The following is an 18,108-nucleotide window of genomic DNA, read 5'->3' on the forward strand; positions in this document are numbered from 1 at the left end:
AAGGACCTTGAGACTGTTTTAAAATGTCCCAAACTGTAGCACAGTGTATTTGAAATTCATCACAAAGGCAGACACATTTGTATCAAGTGGCATGTAAATGTTGCATCAGCAAATCTTGTTTGTGCCGATTTGTAAAAAAAAGACTTCTCACTGATTGCAGTGCAGCAGCAGCGAGTGTTAAAAGCTTCCACCTTTGTGTGAATTATATGTAAAATATGGCACAATCTGTGAGTGCACGCCATCCTTAAGAGCAGACGAAAGTGCAAGTTTTCCCTCCTCTGAAAAGCAGCTTGTGACATTTGAGAGATAATTGACGCTGCATTTTTTTCCCAGCCCTCACAGCCTCTTTCCCTGTAGCCCTTCATTTTCCCAGGAGTGACCCGGCGCGCTCCCATGAAGTGCTCTTCACGAGGTTGTCATCCAAAAGGTCAGGTCTGGAGAGAGAAGGGGCCGTAGAAGAAATAAGATGGAGATCCCGTCATCCATCTCGCTGTCTGGATCAAGACACCAGCCTGACCTTTAACATTATATCAACTTCAACAAGCTGTCAAAGTGCACGTGGGAGTGCTGCTCGTGTTGCCTGTTCGCCTGAGTGTGTATACAAGACAAAAAGAAAGAGAAACAGATACTCAGAAAGCTTTTTAATGACAGCGCTTCTGATGTCCAACAATGCGTGATTAGAACTTGGCTGTCATGTGAATTTTCATAAAGGTAAATATATGCAAATCTTATCCTCCGGCTGAATCGAGTTGTTGGACAACAGCATGAAATTATTAGAGTTCACAACAAAGCTAATAAATGGATAAACATGAGGGTTGTTTCAGGAAGGGCATCTGTGAAATGTGTGGATCCATCTACAGTGGCAACCCCTTGAGGAAAAGGGAGCGGCTGAAAACACCTTTAAATTACTGTACAATAAATGGCAATCACAGCTTTTAGGAGCCACAGGTGACATCTTCAAATTGCTTTATGAGTCTGATCACGAGCCCAAAATCTCCAGTCAGCACTCATATAAAACCAGTAAATCCTCACAAACTGAGAATCTGGACAGACTAAGATTGTGATGGCCGTAGCTCAGGATGCTGAACAGGCAGAAAGCATTTCAGCGTGGAAAAAAGTGCTTGTGTGAATGGGTGAATGAGGCATGTTGTATAAAGTGCTTTGAGCGCTTGAGTAGAAAAGCACTATATAAGAACCAGTGCATTTACTATATTTGATATTTCTCCTAAATAAATTATCGGGTTATTAACTTTTCCTTTGATTATTTTCTTTGATTCTTAAATGAATCAAAAAGTTTTGATAATGTCTCCATCACACACACACAGAAATAACATTGCTATTGCAAATGTGCAAAAGAGCCCTGTTGAGGCTGTTGTCAGCATATACAATGTGTTTTCCTGTGTGTGTTGCATATGTATTACTTGCACTTGAAACACATCTATCACATCTTTCTAGCCTCCACACAAACTGCAGCTCTTCTTTTTATTGGTACAGGTCCTAGAGAACAGAATTCACATCAGTTGCATAGATGACAATAGCTTGAACCGGACCATTTCCTGTATGGCCTTCTCCCAAACTATGCCTCCACCCTCCTATCTGTCTTCTCTCTGCACTGCCCTATCCAATAAGGACTCATGTTCTGAGATCTTGTCATCTACCTCTTTTAAAATCACTGAGCAGAGAATCTTTTCGCCATCTAGATCTATAATCTGTTATAGCCTTTTATCTTATATCTTATGTCAGCACTTTGATGTACCTTCGGTTTTAAATGTGCTATATAAATAAAGTTGTATTGTATTGTATTGTATAAGCAGCCGCACTGGATAGGCTATTGATGTTTGTTCTATCGCTGGTTTGCAGATAATATAGAATGGTTACTAAAAGACAAATGTGGGTCAAATGTGCAGTAATGTGGAAGCAGGCAGGCGTAGGTGCTTTAAATGTAACAGTGCTGGAACCTTCTGCAGGAAAACAAGGGGCAAAAAGACAATACACACACACACACACACACACACACACACACACACACACACACACACACACACTAACAGCAGGCCATGTAAGAGGAGGACAGAGTGGGGACACAGCACCTCCACGCTTTTATGACCTGTGGGTCCAGGGGACCCGAACACCACATGTGTGAAATGAAAGTGTGGGAGTGGGTTATAGTGTGAAGCCACTGAAAATGTGTTATTTTATATGTCCTTCACACAAAATCAGTGAAAGCTGAGGAGTCTGTGGTTAAAATCATGATAAATCGCATCGTTTTACTTTTGATAAACATGAGAAAATGTGTCCCACAGGCTGAAACAGCACACAGGGGTTCATTTTAACACGTCTCATCCGTTTACTCTGTGAAACTGACAGCGAAAAGGTTTCACTGTGGGAATTTGTTTCAAAAAATTAAAAAGGAACAGAGCTATCATTTATGTCCTTGTCTAATCCTCACTGGCTCACTCACAAAAAACTACACATATATCTAACACATTTCTAATTACATATTTTATGCCCTTTGTGATGGCATAAGATAATAGTTTTTGTGTTCTTTCACACAGTCAGAGCAAGGTGCTGACTGCTGTTGGGTCACATTGCTGTAAAGGTGTAAACAGTAAAACAAACTTCCTATCATTAAAATGTATAAACAACCTTTCTTTACAATCCTGTGAGATGCACTGAAAAAGTTTAATGTCAAAAGGTGAGCCGTGCTATTTGTCAGCTGTTGACTTTTATCAGAATTTTTTTTGACTGGATGTAGTCCCATAAGTAATACATGAAAACAGCATCCTGTTCTGGATGTGAAATGCAGCAGCGGGTAAGGTAGTTGTTGAGTCTACATTCTTTGAATAACTATGAGGCAAGAAACATAAATCAGATCCTAAAATGAGAACGGGGTATTCATGGAACAGCCTCCAGCTCCAAGGAAGAATAAACACACCTGAGCTTCTTTCACTGAAAAAAAGAGTATAAACACTGCAGAGCTACACAAAAACTTTCTATGACTTAATAAAGTCAATATGCAGTTTTATATCTACTGTTTTTCCAAGTCACTCTCGAGATTGAGATTTTTAGGACTGCAATAAAATTCATTTAATATTTGGAATAATGCGTGTTCTTAATCAGCAAAAAGCAACAAAATGTCCACAGCAGAGCCCACAGTGGTGTCTTAAAGTGGCATTCTGGCTACTAATGCAGCTGTTCTTACTAAATTTGCACTATTCACCTCTGCTGTCAGTTTTTGGGAAAATAAGGAGCTGGATAAATTCTGACTGACCTAATCCCAATCACCATACCCATCTGCACATACAGGTGCCAAAAAAAATATTCTTCCTTCCTGTGAATTTTTTATATACGACCCAAACCTTCATCTGAATTTAACACGTTCATATTTACTGCTAATCCTTGACATTCACGTACTTTTGCACCTTAGTGATATATCGTCATGATGTTGGGTTTCTGTTGATTTCCTGTTTTAATTTAATAATTTTTAGTCACATTGTGGTTTGGCACCTCTCCTTCTTGTTTATCTTAGTTTTGCCTCCTTTATTATTGTGTTCAGATGAACTGAGGCGTTGACAAGTACAATGTACCTGCAAACCCTTGATGGTGTTGTTCTTCGCAGAGTTTGACACTCTGGTTTCTTGAGAAACAGAAGTGTGAGACTTTTACCTACCAGTTTATTGCTTCACAGTTTTGAACAACACTGAAATTGCTGACAGGCATCAAAAGTTCTGTGTCAAAAAAGCACAGTCAACGGAAGCCTTTGTAAATCCAACACTGCAAAGGTCTTTTTGATCTTGCTTTGGGTTTTGCCATGTCTTGCAAAAGGGAAGCAGAGACCCACAAAGAAATACACAAGAGAGAAATGTGTGCAACATCAAGCAAGAGGGCAACTGGATTTACCACAGTTTTCCCTCGGTATGTGTCATGACTAAGGCATTAAATCAGGGGTTTACTTAAACTTAAACCTAGCTTTAGAGGGGGTTTTTTTGTCTTCTACCTACCATTTAAATGGTTTTTGTTGTGCTGCAGGTAGCACTGTTGGATCCTAAATTGTCTTGAGGCACTACAGACTTTTTCAGCAGTAATGTAGAACACAAAAGAACATTTCTGGAGACTACCTCCGGGTAAGTATTGACTGAGGAAGTCCCCGGGGAACTGCACACCTTGTTGCTTTGATGTTGTTGCATGCCTAGTACCATTTTGGATAGAATGACTAGCTAGTATGCTCATATTTTACTTTGATTTATGGTCATGGTCATTTCTTTCAGAAATACATATCAAACTGACAATAAAAAAGAGAGACATTGTATCCCACAAAAGTATCACAAACTATGCAGAATCCGGTTATCCTTCTTGATCCAGTGTGTCAGTTCCTGCATGATCCAGAGAGAATTTTTTAGCCTTGCTCAAGACACACAGTCTTGGGACTGCTCTTGTTTGCTGGTTGTTGCGGTTTTTATGAGTATGACCAAAAATGTATTCTTGTAACAATGTATCCAATGTAAGTCTGCACTATTAATAGTGTACTTACTAGGGCTGCTCAACTAACAAAAAACTTCAATTCTATAAAACAACTGCATCCCCTTAAGTGGGATTTAGTTGAACTTTAAGTATTGCCAGTTCTAAATAAAAACAGCTAGCATAAAGTGGAAATAGGAAGAGGTAATGGGTATACAGTCATCTGATAGGGAGTTAGGCCCAGACTCACAGGTGTTTTTGACTGTAAACCATGTTACAAGAGCATCTGCCAGCTTGTAGTCTCCGCTAATGTAGTGGGGAAAATCCAGACAGCAAGAGTCCAAGGAGCAGCAATTCACTCGTTTTGGGAGACCTGCATCATATCCACACAGAGAGATGGAGAGTTGAATCTGACAACCGATTATATCTGTTGAAACCTTTTGTGCTTTTTCCTCCTTCTACTTTCCTCTTTCCATCAATTTAACTTTGAGCTGAGAGACTTGGTGCAGAGATGCAAAAGGTCATCTAGATCTATCAAAAACATCTTACATTTCAAAAAGGCATAAATATTTTTGAGAAAGTAACGTAAACTTCACTTTCCCCATAAGCAGTAAAACCACTGGGACCACAAATTAAAGAACATTTCAAAAGGTTTATTACTTGTGCAATAATTTAGGCTTCCAGTATTTTTAAAAAATATGCCTGTGACAAGCAACACACATCTAAAATATACTGGTTCTTTTTACTTCTGTAGTCTGTAACAAAATGAACTGCCTTTGATTTCTTGGGACCATATTGCTCCAATATCTTAAATAAAACAACAGTTACATTCCCTTTAAAACTATGAAGACAGTGATTACATACTTTAATATTTTAATGAATATTGTAACATCTAATAAAGCAATGGATCTGTTGTGAAATTCTCAAATACTCAAAGCTAATATTACAAAGTTAACAGTGAGACCAAGATCACCCAAACTACAGCAGTCGGCACCGAACAAACAGTGATGTAATCTGCACCTAAATGTAAATACAGTAGCTACCTTTATTAGTAGTAGTATGGCACACATGAGCTAAATACTTAATACAGCATTTAGAAACATCTGTCCAGATCAGATGTGCAGATGATTCCGTGGGCATCTGGATGGTGAGGGCTTGGAGCCAGAGAGAGGAAATTTGTTAAGTTAATTCAAAATCTATATTTACAAAGCAGGAAATGTCAAAACAGTCATTTTAGACCTGGGAATTCTCAAATTAAAACCTGTCTATTGCCAAAACTTTTTTCTTGAAAAATGCTTCAACATGCCATCTTTGTCCCCATAAATCTTAGTTTACACATGTCAAAACAAGCTCCATCATTACAGATGTGCATTTGGGGAAAAACAAAAAACAAAAAAAGCGCCTTCGGTGTCTTTATTCTTAAGGTGCTGAAGCAACTGGCTCCAAGCCCGTGAGCTGGGGTTTGGGAATCTGTTTTCTACCCTTCCTACTCTGTCTCTCTGATCTTTCTATCCACACATTGTACTCCTCTATCTGACTCGTTTTCATTCATTCCAAGTCTGGATACACTCATAGTAACAGTTTATATCACAGGAAGCGAGTTTGTTCAGTTGGAGTCCTGCATTTCCACTCCTGAAGCTTCTTCAGCTCCACCTTCACTGGACTGCTCCTCATCTGGAAAAAAAAAAACACAGATAGAGGATTTTTCATCAGTTTTTCTAACGGGCTACTTTCATTTCTGTGTTTCTGTGCATTTGAAGCTAAAGGTTTAAGATAGAATTAGATGAGAAGATTACTATCGCTATGGTGCGCTCGCCAGCAGCCTGTAATACAGCCTCTCGTCATGTAGTCTTGTCATCGCCATGAGGTTTAATGCTGCTCTTCTGCTTTCATTTTACAACATCAAGTGCTACTGACAAGAGGTAACCAACCAGAGGTAGGTCCATACTCAGTGGCATAAACTGAGGTAAAAAACTGTCCCTTCAAATGACTCGCTGTAAGTGGAAAAAATGTGCTGTTATCCTGAATTGTATGACTTCGTGCTTTGTCCGGGAGCCAGCTGATAAGACAGAGTCGATAACGGCATTCGTTTTTCACCTCACTGATGCATATAATCACGATATTATGGTGGCGCATATCACTGCATGTCTGCTCTTGAGTGTTTCCTCATTTTTGTTCAGTTCACGAAGTAGGAATGACTGCAAAGTGTACACTTAGCATAAATAACCAATGACAGGAAGCCATTACAGGAAGTAACCTTTTATAGTGATGCTATAAGCAACTGATGTTCATTTCTTAAGGCAAGTCAGGGGAAACTATGCAAATAACTCACATGTCTCAGCTGCTTGTAGGGCTATATGCCTTTCAGTGCTATATATAAGTTGAAGAATCTTTAACTTATATATATTTGGTGTATTTGTACTTTTGGCACCTCAGTAGAGCAAAGGTGTAAAAATACTGCTGTCACACTATAATTTACCTGAGTAGGATATTAAATGACAACTTTCATTTTGACTTGGAGTCATTTCAATTTGTTGTAGTGGTACTTTTCTCTAAGTGAAGTTTCAGTATATGTACACTTTTGCCAACAGCCAAATACCTTCTGGTCTTCTAATTACGTGCATGTGACTTTTATTTACACAACTTCTTATCAGACCACTTCGAATCTAACTGTGCCAAAAAAGCCAAGGAAATGTTAGTTTCTCTTTCCTTTTCACCTTCAGTTTGCTCATCCGTACGCTTTCTCTCAGTCTGGGCGTCTGCAGAGCTCGGGTCATCCGGGGGCCAGCGGAGTTCTCCACTCTCCACCTCACTTCCGTCTGTTGGCTCCACAACTATAGAGGGAAGCCTCTTGGACAACTTTGGATACCTTTCATGGGTATCTGGGAAGATCTGTTTAAAGTTTATGTAAGGTTAAAACGAGGGCTTCATATTTGTGGGGATGAAAAGGTCACTGTGGGTACCACATGTGAAAGAACAATAATGCGGTAAAAATTGGATTAAGAAAACAGAAACTGTGTGCATCAGATGGAAGATTTGAGACAGACTTCGTGTAAAGTCTTTGTATGACACTCAGCTGAAGTTTCAAAGGTACATGCTTGGATTTAACATAAAAAACATGATGAAGGTCAGTCTGCTCTGGCTGGTCGTCTGGCTTAAAGAAAACAAGGAATTGGTTACCTGGTAACGCCAATGTACGAATAGAAAAGCAACCCTGTAACATTGTAACACTGGTTCTTCTAAACAGCCAGCAGGTCTTTGAGGTTTTCTTCCACTTGCAATGCAAAACTGCCAAAACTGCAGTTTCTCAAGTGCCACTGAACAGCTGTTAGGCTATTCAAGTGTTGGCCTTCAGTCATTCAGATACAGGCTATTTTTTACATAAATGTGTCATGGCTATATTTTACTTGATCTACTCTTGATACTTTAATCCTATACTTAGAGAGTTCTTAGGAAATGCATCAGACAAAATTATTAAGCTATAGCTTATAAACTGTTCAGTTTATTTTTAACCACAACTAGCACAGCAGATATCTTCTGCCAAAAAAATTGTTGTTTCTTTTTTTATTTCAAAAGGCTTCAAAGACAGTCAGTCTTCTAATGATCTGGGCAAGTTATAGAAATTCAGAAGGAATGCAACATGTGCAGTTGCAATCCTGTGTGCACCTAACCACCTGACCTCAAACTTAACAGCGTTCATTCAGGCTTGTGTTGTGCGGAAAGTGAAGGATTAATGTTTGCAGGTCCAGAATGGAAAGCTGACCAGGGTGCTCATCCACACGTGAACTCGACACATTCATCATCAGATTAACGGAGATGAGTGAGTGTCTGAAACGGGTTTACAGCTAATCTCCCCCCTTTCTGACAACTAAATGCATTTAAATGATATTAAGGCCTAAAGTGATGAATAATTAGGGGTATGGATGTTGTTTTTTCTTGTTCAGTTAAGTTTTGCTAAAAGACAGCAAAAAAGAGTTGATTATTTTAAACATGCTTTATTTATCCATTGTGAGCATGCCGTTTAATATTGCTCTAGCTAGCTAACACAGCTAGTTAGCTAGTGCTGGCTTTAAATGACAACTTCTCAGGTCTAACCTCTCCTATGACTTAACTTAAAAATAAAAAGATCGAAAAGAAAAACAACTACATACAAAAACAACGTGGTTCCAAAATGGTCAACAAACCAAAAGGTGACGTCTTGATGACAGCGTCTGAACTTGAAACAAAAGAGGTGGCTCCTCATTTTGTTTTTATTTCCAGTGGAAATAAATAAAATTTAGTTCCAGTGGAACAAATTAGCCATTCTCTAGGTATTAGAAAGGGTGTAATGACACTACAAGTTACTGGGGGGAAAAACCTAGAAGATGAATGAGTCTACATTGTTTTCTGTTGGCAAAAAAAGGACAGGGGAAAACACAAAAACAACAAATATATGTGCTTTAAGCTTTTTAGTTATGAAAAGCTTAAAGCACTGGCTGCACTGGGCTAGCACATAGAATAATAAAATGTTAACATCTGGTAATTTCAATTAGTTATTAGCATTTACTATATTTTGTCATAATGCAAACTGGGAACATTTTTATTATTATGTTTCAACTTTTTGGTGGCACCAGAGGTCAAATTCATATTTAGTGTGTAACTTCTTCGTGGGATTTCATCTATTACTTTTCAGATATTTCAATGTGGATCAAACAAACATTGTTATTAGCTATGCTGCTAATATGGCTAGTCATTTAAATAACACAGGGAGGACCTAATAACATGTATTAACTGACTCAGCCATAAATCTAACCACAAGTAATAGTTAATGAAACACATTATGACAAAATGTGTTACTTAAACTGTTAATATTATGTAGTCAATAATTTAGCTGTCCATTTGTTGGATAAGCCATTTACCATTTGTTCAAAGCAGCACTGAGTCCAGCTAATGACCTTTGTCATGTCAACCAGCATTTTATGGTTGCTCATCACTTCTGTGACTCACCGCTGTATGCTTTCTGCTTTCTGCTTTCTGCTCAAATGAAACGAGACTGGTTTGAAATTGTCTAATTGTACACATTCGCACACACAATGCAAAGGATACTGTGGCCTGATCTCCTCCTGCTCCTCCCCCGCTGAAGTCCTCTGTCCCCGGCTCCAGAGAGTTCATCACCTCAGTCATCCTGAAGAAAATCACAAGTCAATAAACTGTCTTCACTTTGTTTCTCTGCTCTTTCCTTCATTTGTTTTGTCTTAAGCTGGGTTATGTGACACACTGTCTGTTCAAGGTTCTCTGATTTTACTTGCGCCCTCTGCGTTGAAACGGGGCATTTTTCACAATAGTTACTTATGTCGAATTTTAGCTTAGGAGATTATTTATAGGACTAACAGTGTTTCTGGTAATACAGAAGTTTGTTCTAGGTTGATTCGCCCCTATTGCTGGTACTAACTGGCTAACAGTAATGGGCAATTAGTGTTAATGGTCACAAACACTAAAGAAAATCAGGCAGTGGTGATTAACAAATGCTCAGCAATGAAGGCTGACAGCAACGGCTGACAGCAACGGCTGACAGCAACGCGATGTGTAACATGTATAACACTATCCAATACAGTCTGATGTACTTTCCATACTTCTGGTAAACTAGTACCAACATTTTTTATTTCTAAAACAACGGCTATAGAGGTTTCATGTAGCGTTTTCAGTGGCATTTCGTCACACACGCAAATGACTTCCTCAGTTTCAACTGACTGCAGCTTTCTCCAGCTTTATAAACAGTACATCTGAATAATGACCAAAACTAGCACCATTCCCTAACCACAATTCACTGATTAACACTTCAAGTTCACCAGGAACTTGACTTAGTATATATGAAGTAGGATAAGAAAATAAAAGGTTAGCTTTCTTAGACTGTGAAGTTCCCATCACTATTGCAGGATATTTGAAAGTTGATGTGTGCCGTAAACCAATGTAAATGTATTAGGAGTTAGGGTTTGACTCTCGTAATCCACTGAAGAGCAAACTGGGTTTCATCAGGACACTACAAAACAGAGCAAACACCATCGCCACACAAACGGAAGCCAAGGAAGTGAAAGAGCATCATATCAAAAAGGCCCTTTGTAAATGTGGGTATCCCAGCTGGGTAGTCGTCAAAGCTGGCAAGGCACCTAAAGAATGTTCCAGGCAAGCCAGAAGAGAACAAGGACAACTGTTGCCACCTAAACAAAAGCCTTTAGTGACCCCTTATGAGTCAGGCATATTAGAAAAGCTGAGATGCACTTTTTTCAATACAACGCATCTCTGTGGCTTTCTAACCCTAAAACAGAAACACCAAAAATATGTGCACCCCAAGGATTGGGTTCCCGGGGTACAAACAGTAATATAATGTATGCTATCAAGTGCTAGGGGGATTGGAGGATTAAACAACCTCTGGCTAAGCAGATGGCACAACACAGATGAGCTACCTTGTCAGGCAAGGACTCCAGAATCTATTTATACCTAAAGACCAGTTCCCAGTTTGAGCAGGAGGCCAAGGAATCCATTCATGTGAAAAGGGGAAGATCATCTCCGAACAGAGCCGGGAACCTAAGGATACATCTTTTACCATCTTACAGTGCTGTGACTGCAGCCATTCCCTGACTCTCTTTGAATGGTACTAATGGCCATTAATCTATAGTCATGACAATTTTTATATAACTGATCAAGACACTGACGTCACAGCTCATCGTGCTAGTTTTGGTCATTATGCAAATTTACTGCTGATAAGGTGGGTAAAGGTGCAGTCAGCTAAGTCTGAAGAAGGATGAGTGAGGAAATGTTTCTCGTCTAGATGAACAAAGTTACATTTCTGGGTCAGTTAATAATTGTTTCCCCTCCCAGATATTCTACAATCAGCTCTTAGTGGTATTATTGCAAAGTGCAGGTGTTTAGGAACCTCAGCAACTCATGTCAGACCATGTAAAGTCACAGAGGTGCTTAATACGTAACAGTTGCCAACACTCTGTCATCTCAACACTCGAAGGCTGACAGCAACTCAGAGTATTCCAAACCTCCTCTGACATTAACATCAGCACAAAAACTGTGTGCTGTGAGCTTCATGACATGGGTTTCCATCACTGTGGAGCTCTTGTAAGTTTAATGTGTAGGTGGCCAAGTACTTTTATCTATATAGTGTGTCTAATTAAATTTGATTAACACTAGGGCACTAGGTGTAGGAGTAACTTGTGATATAAGTATGATGATAGAATTGTAATACGTTCCCTGTAATAACATGGTACAGCTATTCTGCTTCAATTAATAGAACACAAGACAAACATCTATGACTTAAAAACAATAAATAATGTGTTTAAGTGAAGGAAAAAGTAGCTCTAAAAAGCAGGTGTTTAATATTTATCCAGTGTACTTTACCAGTTCATTATACTAGCTCTCTCACCTAACCCTGAGGTGAGTTTCTTTTTCTTCACTGTCATGGAGTCAAGGAGTAATAACTCTGATAAGCCAGGTTTGTTTAGAGTATACCTGTTTTTTATACTTGCAATATTGCAAGTATTAGTAACTGTCCTGCAAGAAACTACCCAATATATTCCATTATAAATATTTTGGCCTACCAATACTTCACAACTGTTGGCCCAAAAACACTACGAGTGAAAGTTCTGCTACAGTGGCATAGTTTGAATGTAAGCCTTATGATTCAGGGGTGTAAACTATTTCAAGATAGCACAGTTAGTTCCCTATTTTGTAAGAGGGGTGTAAAAGAAGTATTTTCTTCCCCTGCAAGGGTTCAACAAAAAAATGACTTCCCATCTCGTCCTCTTCTCAACAAAACGTTAGGATGTTAGGAGGTTAACGAGGGCTTCAGCAGAACTTGTAACTTTTTGGAGGTATGGTCCAAAAACAGGAGAAATAAAGACTGATGTTTAGTATTCACCACACACCGCTTCAACACTACTACTTATAACTGCATCAACCAGCTACCAACATGTTTTCACGTGTTCAGTTCTTTCTTACCAGAATATGATGCTCTCTTTGTTTTAATGGCCCCATTTAGAACAGAACAGATGGCAAAGCAGGTTAGGCTACCTTGAAAAGTCAATAACATAAGAGTGCGCAGTGTCACCTGGTTACTGAGTCAGATCCACCCCTCGCTCAATACTTCTGGTTTCAAAACACCAGGATGGCAAAGGCCACAGCAAAATTGGTGCTTTGAGTGCAGTGAGCATGAACCAAACCAGAAAAGCTGTAGCCAGACGAGCAATGAGCTAAAACTTACAATCAAGCTCCGAAAAGCTGGAATTTGATACTTATACATATGTTATATCTGGTTTAACCGCTGTTATGAGCAGCAGACCACAATGCAAAATTATACCACCCTTCACCTCTGCCGCATCTATGATTTTGTTAAGTTGAAACACCTGATTACAGATTATAATGCAAGCCTGATTCTATTTTTATGGAGATATTAAGACATCACTCCTTATCCATTTAATAACATCCAAGTACAGCGTTCTGGTTGGTGGTGAAAGGCAGACTTTACGTGTGATAAGTTATCAGAAACACCACTTTCCATACAATCAGACCGGCAGTTCCTGTTGCCATGGGGACGAGCGATTGAGATTTTATTCCTCTGATTGTCTGAGTAGTGCACTTTGCACACAAGGCTGAGGGCTGATTTGGGGGTATTCATGTGTGCCGTTACGCAGCAATTACCACCATCAGGACGGGGTTGTGCAGTTTGTGAGACTTCTCTGTTGAACCTGGAATTGCTGCTGCCCTTCATCATCATTTCCGTGAAGAGACAATGCAGCCTTTATTCCTCCTCTGAGGCTCCTATTGTTCCTCTGGAGGGAATCTGTGCGGTCACTCCAGTCAGTCTTATGTTAAAAAACAAAAAAAAAAAGCTGTGTTGCTCTCTAGGTAGCAACTGGAGAGGCCTGTGGAGCTCTGCGCATGATTTCAGTCTGATCTTGTTTCTGAGAAGTGCACTCACTCTGCAGTGATGTGAAGCGTAACAGACACAAGAATTTAAATGTTGATGCCATGCGTGACGCTTCAGTCATGCCTTTTTTTGGTAGCGGAATAATTATTTCTTATTTGAGTCATTAGGTCTGAACAGGATTATCCATGTGTTAATGTCTTTGTTCACAGGAAGCTACCTCACTTCTGCCTCAGCAGAGACATGAAATGTTAAGATGCTTTTCAATTTATGCCTTCATCTGGTGCAACAAAAGAAAAAAAACAAGTATTAAGAAACAATTAGGGCTAAAACTAAAGTTTGTTTCTAAATATTTGATGTGATTTACATTATTTAAATACAGGAAAGTTTTAATCTATAAAATTAAGCAGTATTAATATGTTCTGATTTTACTGCCTCTGTTGGAGATAGAGCTGCAGCGATATGTTGCCTTACTAATAAACAGAAATATAAGAAAACATTTTGATTATGCAAAAATGTCACTATTATCATGAGTCAAGCAAAAATTCCAGTTATTTAGTGCATTTCCTCATCATAGATGACAGTAAATCTAAATGTTTCTGGGTAGCTGGTTAGACTATTTGAATGAAAGAATTAAGGTATTTTTTACTATTCAGTCATTACTGGAAATAATAATTGTCTTGAGTGGGGTACGAGTGTAATTCTTGCCACAAAAATCATAAAGGTCTAAGATTTATCCAGATCATTTACTTAAAGGAATTAGTCCAGAATTTCCTAGGTGTAGAAAAATCCTTTACCAGCTCTTTATCTTCTCAAGGATATTAAAGGTTGATGGGAATTTGCCCAACCAGTCTACATGTACATTGTGGACTTGGAGAGCAAATTCCCCTAGGGATCCTGTGGGGCTACTTTGGAAGTATGGGGTATCTGACCCATTGTTACAGCCCATTAGGTCGCTGTGCAACCACAGTGAGAGCTTGGTCCATACTGGCAACAGCAGTTCGGGATCATTCTTGTTTGTGTTGGACTCCTCCAGGGCTGCCCTTTGTCACTGATTCTGTTCATAATGTTTATAGACAAAGTTTCTAGGCCATGTAAGAGAGGGTCTCCCCTTTGGTGGTTGCAGCATCTCTTTTCTACTTTTTGCAGATGATGTGACTCTGTTGCCTTTATCAGCTGGCAACTTCCACCTCACACTGGTGTAGTTTGCTGCAACAGGAATAAGAATCAGCACTTCAGAGTCTGAAGCCATGAATTTTAGTAGGAAAAGGGTGGACCATCCACTCTGGTCCAAGAATAAGTTGCTACCCCAGGTGGGTCTTGTTCATGAGTGTCATTGTGCCATGTCTCAATCAATGTAGGCGATGGACCGCTTCGTTGTGGTGAAGTGAGAGCTTAGTGTGAAAAGAAAGTTCGATTTACCAGTCGATCTACGTTGCTACTCTCAACTACGGTCAAGAGCTCTGGGTCGTGACTCAAAGAATGAAACTGTAGATACAAGTGCATACAAGTGGAACAGTTTCCTCCGAAAGCTGGCTAGGCTATCCTTTAGTGATAGGGTGAGGAGTTCATTCTGAAGGGACTCAAGAGTAGAGATGCTACTGTTCCACATCAAAAGGAGCCAGTTGAGGTGGGTTAGCACATCTGACTAGGATGCCTCTTGGATGCCTCCTACACAAGGTGTTCCAGCATGACCTCTCCAGGAAGAGGCTCCAGGGCAGACCTAGGGACACACTGAAGATTTTATACCTGAGATTTTATACCTGAGATGTTCCCAAGCCAACCAAGAGGTTGGCTCAGTGACTTCTTCTGCATGAGCTGGAGGAGGTGACTGGTGAGAGGGAGGTCAGGGTTTCTCTTCTTAGACTCCTGCCCCCTCATCCCAGACTCAGATGAGCAGCAGAAAATAGATGGATGGACGGATTTAGAAAAATCTGGATTTGCAAAGTCACTACCAGCTATTGCAATTCTGTCAAGTAAAAATGGCACCATTCTGCAGGCAGCATCAACAGTATCATTACTACATGATGGTTGTGTACCTCCACCAAAAAGTCAAGATGCAGTTTTCATCTGTCTCTGTTCAGAATTGACCTTTGACCTTTTGGATGTAAAATGTCACTTTGTTTTACACTCTCAGTCAGTCAGTGTGAAATTTCATTGCTGTTACTTATATGAAAAATATCTTTTGTAAGGTTAAAAAAACCTCTGACCACCAAATTTTCATCAGGTAAGTGCACATAGGGGTGGTCGCAAATAAAGATTCCTTTATGGCTTTCAAGACAAAAAATGGGAAAAGATGGATGGATGCAGGTATGGGTGGATGACAACCCCATTACATAATGACTATTGCCACAATTGTTACCAGTGCACATGCATACAACCGTAAAAGAAATGTAAAGCAACAGACTGCATTAAAAAAAGGATTCATGGTTCATGCAATTTTCCCCAAGTCTCGCGTTTGTTCTAAGTTTCAGGATTTTTTGCTATTCTCTGCTAATAATGGCTCAATCTCCTACCGGCTGGCTCTACCTCATCATCACCACATTGGGTAGGATGCTGCATTTCATGTAGCAGTTATGTAGATTTCGTCACTTGGAAGGCTCAGTGAGCCTCTACTCCAGAAAGAAATCCTCTTCATTAGTGTTAAAATAACAGAATAAGGTTTGGAGCCTGATGTTCCCACCTCCTAGTATATTTTAAATGCCTGATCTCAACGTGGACTAGACCCAATATCTTAAGAAAGACGAGAGCCACTGTCTCCTGTTTTATCATTTCCATTTACGTTTTGGGTGAAACGGATACGTCTGATGTCAGGGATAAAAATTCCTCTCTCTCGTGTCCATCAGTAGATTCATCGTGGTGTCCAAACTGTCTTTCCCCAGAGGCTGTTCAGCAGCAGTCACTTGAACTCCACTATTTCATTTTTGCAGATACAAAGGTGTATTAAGGTGGAATGGCTTCTCCGCGCTCTCCTCTCTCATCGCACCAGCTTCACTTCAAACACCTTTTCCATTTCTGCTATTAAATCAGAGCCAGAAGCAGCAGCACCTCCTCAAATGCAGGTTTGCTGTAGAAATCCAGCAAGTTTTCACAACCCAAGGAAAGAGGAAAAATCCAACCCATGGTCAAAAATAGTGATGCTTTCTCTCTCTCTCTCTCTCTCTCTCTCTCTCTCTCTCCTTCTCATACAGCCTACTAAAAACACTCCACTGCTCAGTTTCAGTTGGAGATCAATGTGATTTCTCCAGTGTTTGCTGCCCTAATTCACATTTCCTGTTCTAGTTTTTAAGTCAGCTGATGCTTTAATTATTGTTATTAATATTATTATTATTATTATTTAAATAAAACTGGTATTTAAAATATACACATTGTGCTGTATTGGAGCAGAGGTTTATCTGCATGATATACAACAGGTAGGTAGTAGATTTACACGATTAAAACAGCTCGTCCTACACGGAAACGGGCTGATTTGCGCTTTTCTGCCCGCAACCACAAACTCCAGTTCAGAAAGTCTCTGCAAAACAGGTTTTGTGATTTTCCTAAACCTCCGAGGTGCACTTTAGATTAGTTACATAAACAGTAATTTAGTTACTTTTAGGAAAAGTGAATTAAGCTACTTCTAGTAAGGAAATAAAGAATGAATGGGGTTTAACGCGACCAAGTTGGCTAAAATGCGGATGAAAGCTCCGTACCTGTCTGCAGGCTGATCCAGTGTCTCAGAGCAGGAGGCTCTCCGTCCTCAGCTGCCTCATCACACTGATACTGCTCCTGATGCTGCTGCTGATGATGATGGTGATGATGATGATGACGATGATGATGCTGGCTGTTGTGGGCGACAGGCGGAGGGGCACACAAGGCTCTGTGGTAAAGTTACCACTCGCAGTAAAGTGTTCAGAGCCTGCGCATTGAAGCGGAGCTAGTGCTGCCTTCAAAGCCTGTCGGGAAAAGGCGGGCTGTCGAGAGAATCTCGTGCAAGACTGTATGTCAAAAAGTACGTGGGCACCTCTGCTTTACATTTTTGTGGAGAAAATGTTTGGTGGATTGGGCTATGTTTCTAATTTTTGGTTATTACATTCCAGAAAATAACTGAATAGCAATAAATAACTACTGTATCTAAATAAGAATAAGAATAAGAATAATAGTATTGATAAACATTGAGAACAGAGGCCCAAAATTAGTGTTATTCCACAGCATGTGTAGTGTTTTGGTTTTTTTTGGGGGGGGGTAATCAAAATTAGGGATGCCAAACATAAGGTCCACAGGCCAGAATCAGCCAGGGAAAGACTCCAATCCAAGCAACTGGAAGGCTTTTGGAAAATGTCAAAGAGATTGATGCAGATCTCCCCCATTGCCATGCATTGCCATAGTAGTTAAATAATAGAAAAGCAATAAAATGGCAGAAAAGGTTTTACTCTCTACTATATTTATTATGTTTGAGACACCCAGGATATAAAATAAGTTTGGCATTCCTGATGTAGATGGTTTAATGTTTCTGAGACTTAAATAGTCACTGCAAATAGGTTCAGTGTCTAGATGAAAGATAGACACCAGTAAGTTCTTTTAAAAGAACATGGTTTTAAAATAAATTTGGATACAACTTTATGATGTACATATTATTGATACACATGTCCACATACGTGTAGTTGATCTTTCTTAGATGACAAAGAAAAACGACTTGCAAGACACATTCATTTCAAATATCCTACAAGAGTCTGTTGGATATCTCCACCTGACAAACT

General features: G+C 39.6%; 1 protein-coding gene across 1 annotated transcript; it reads right to left on the bottom strand.

Moving 5' to 3' along the window:
- Positions 1-5,101: 5,101 nt before the first annotated feature.
- Positions 5,102-17,265, bottom strand: LOC134646118 (protein LBH-like). Its single transcript, XM_063499824.1, has 4 exons — positions 17,062-17,265; positions 9,544-9,622; positions 7,176-7,350; positions 5,102-6,132 (listed from the first exon to the last, which is right to left on the bottom strand). The coding sequence occupies exons 2-4, from the start codon at positions 9,619-9,621 to the stop codon at positions 6,065-6,067; spliced, it is 321 nt and encodes a 106-aa protein (XP_063355894.1). The 5' UTR covers position 9,622; positions 17,062-17,265; the 3' UTR covers positions 5,102-6,064.
- Between the last annotated feature and the right edge of the window lie 843 nt (positions 17,266-18,108).

Source organism: Pelmatolapia mariae, linkage group LG16_19, assembly GCF_036321145.2.
Source record: "Pelmatolapia mariae isolate MD_Pm_ZW linkage group LG16_19, Pm_UMD_F_2, whole genome shotgun sequence".
NCBI classification, from domain to species: Eukaryota; Metazoa; Chordata; class Actinopteri; order Cichliformes; family Cichlidae; genus Pelmatolapia; species Pelmatolapia mariae.

Bases quoted from the DNA above. Each gene is read 5' to 3' on its own strand.
- LOC134646118 (XM_063499824.1), bottom strand. From the start codon at position 9,621: ATGACTGAGGTGATGAACTCTCTGGAGCCGGGGACAGAGGACTTCAGC. The intron at 7,351-9,543 runs GTATCCTTTGCA...AACTTTAAACAG, and splicing joins CAGGAGGAGATCAGGCCACA to ATCTTCCCAGATACCCATGA. The intron at 6,133-7,175 runs GTGAAAAGGAAA...TTTTTTTTCCAG, and splicing joins TACGGATGAGCAAACTGAAG to ATGAGGAGCAGTCCAGTGAA.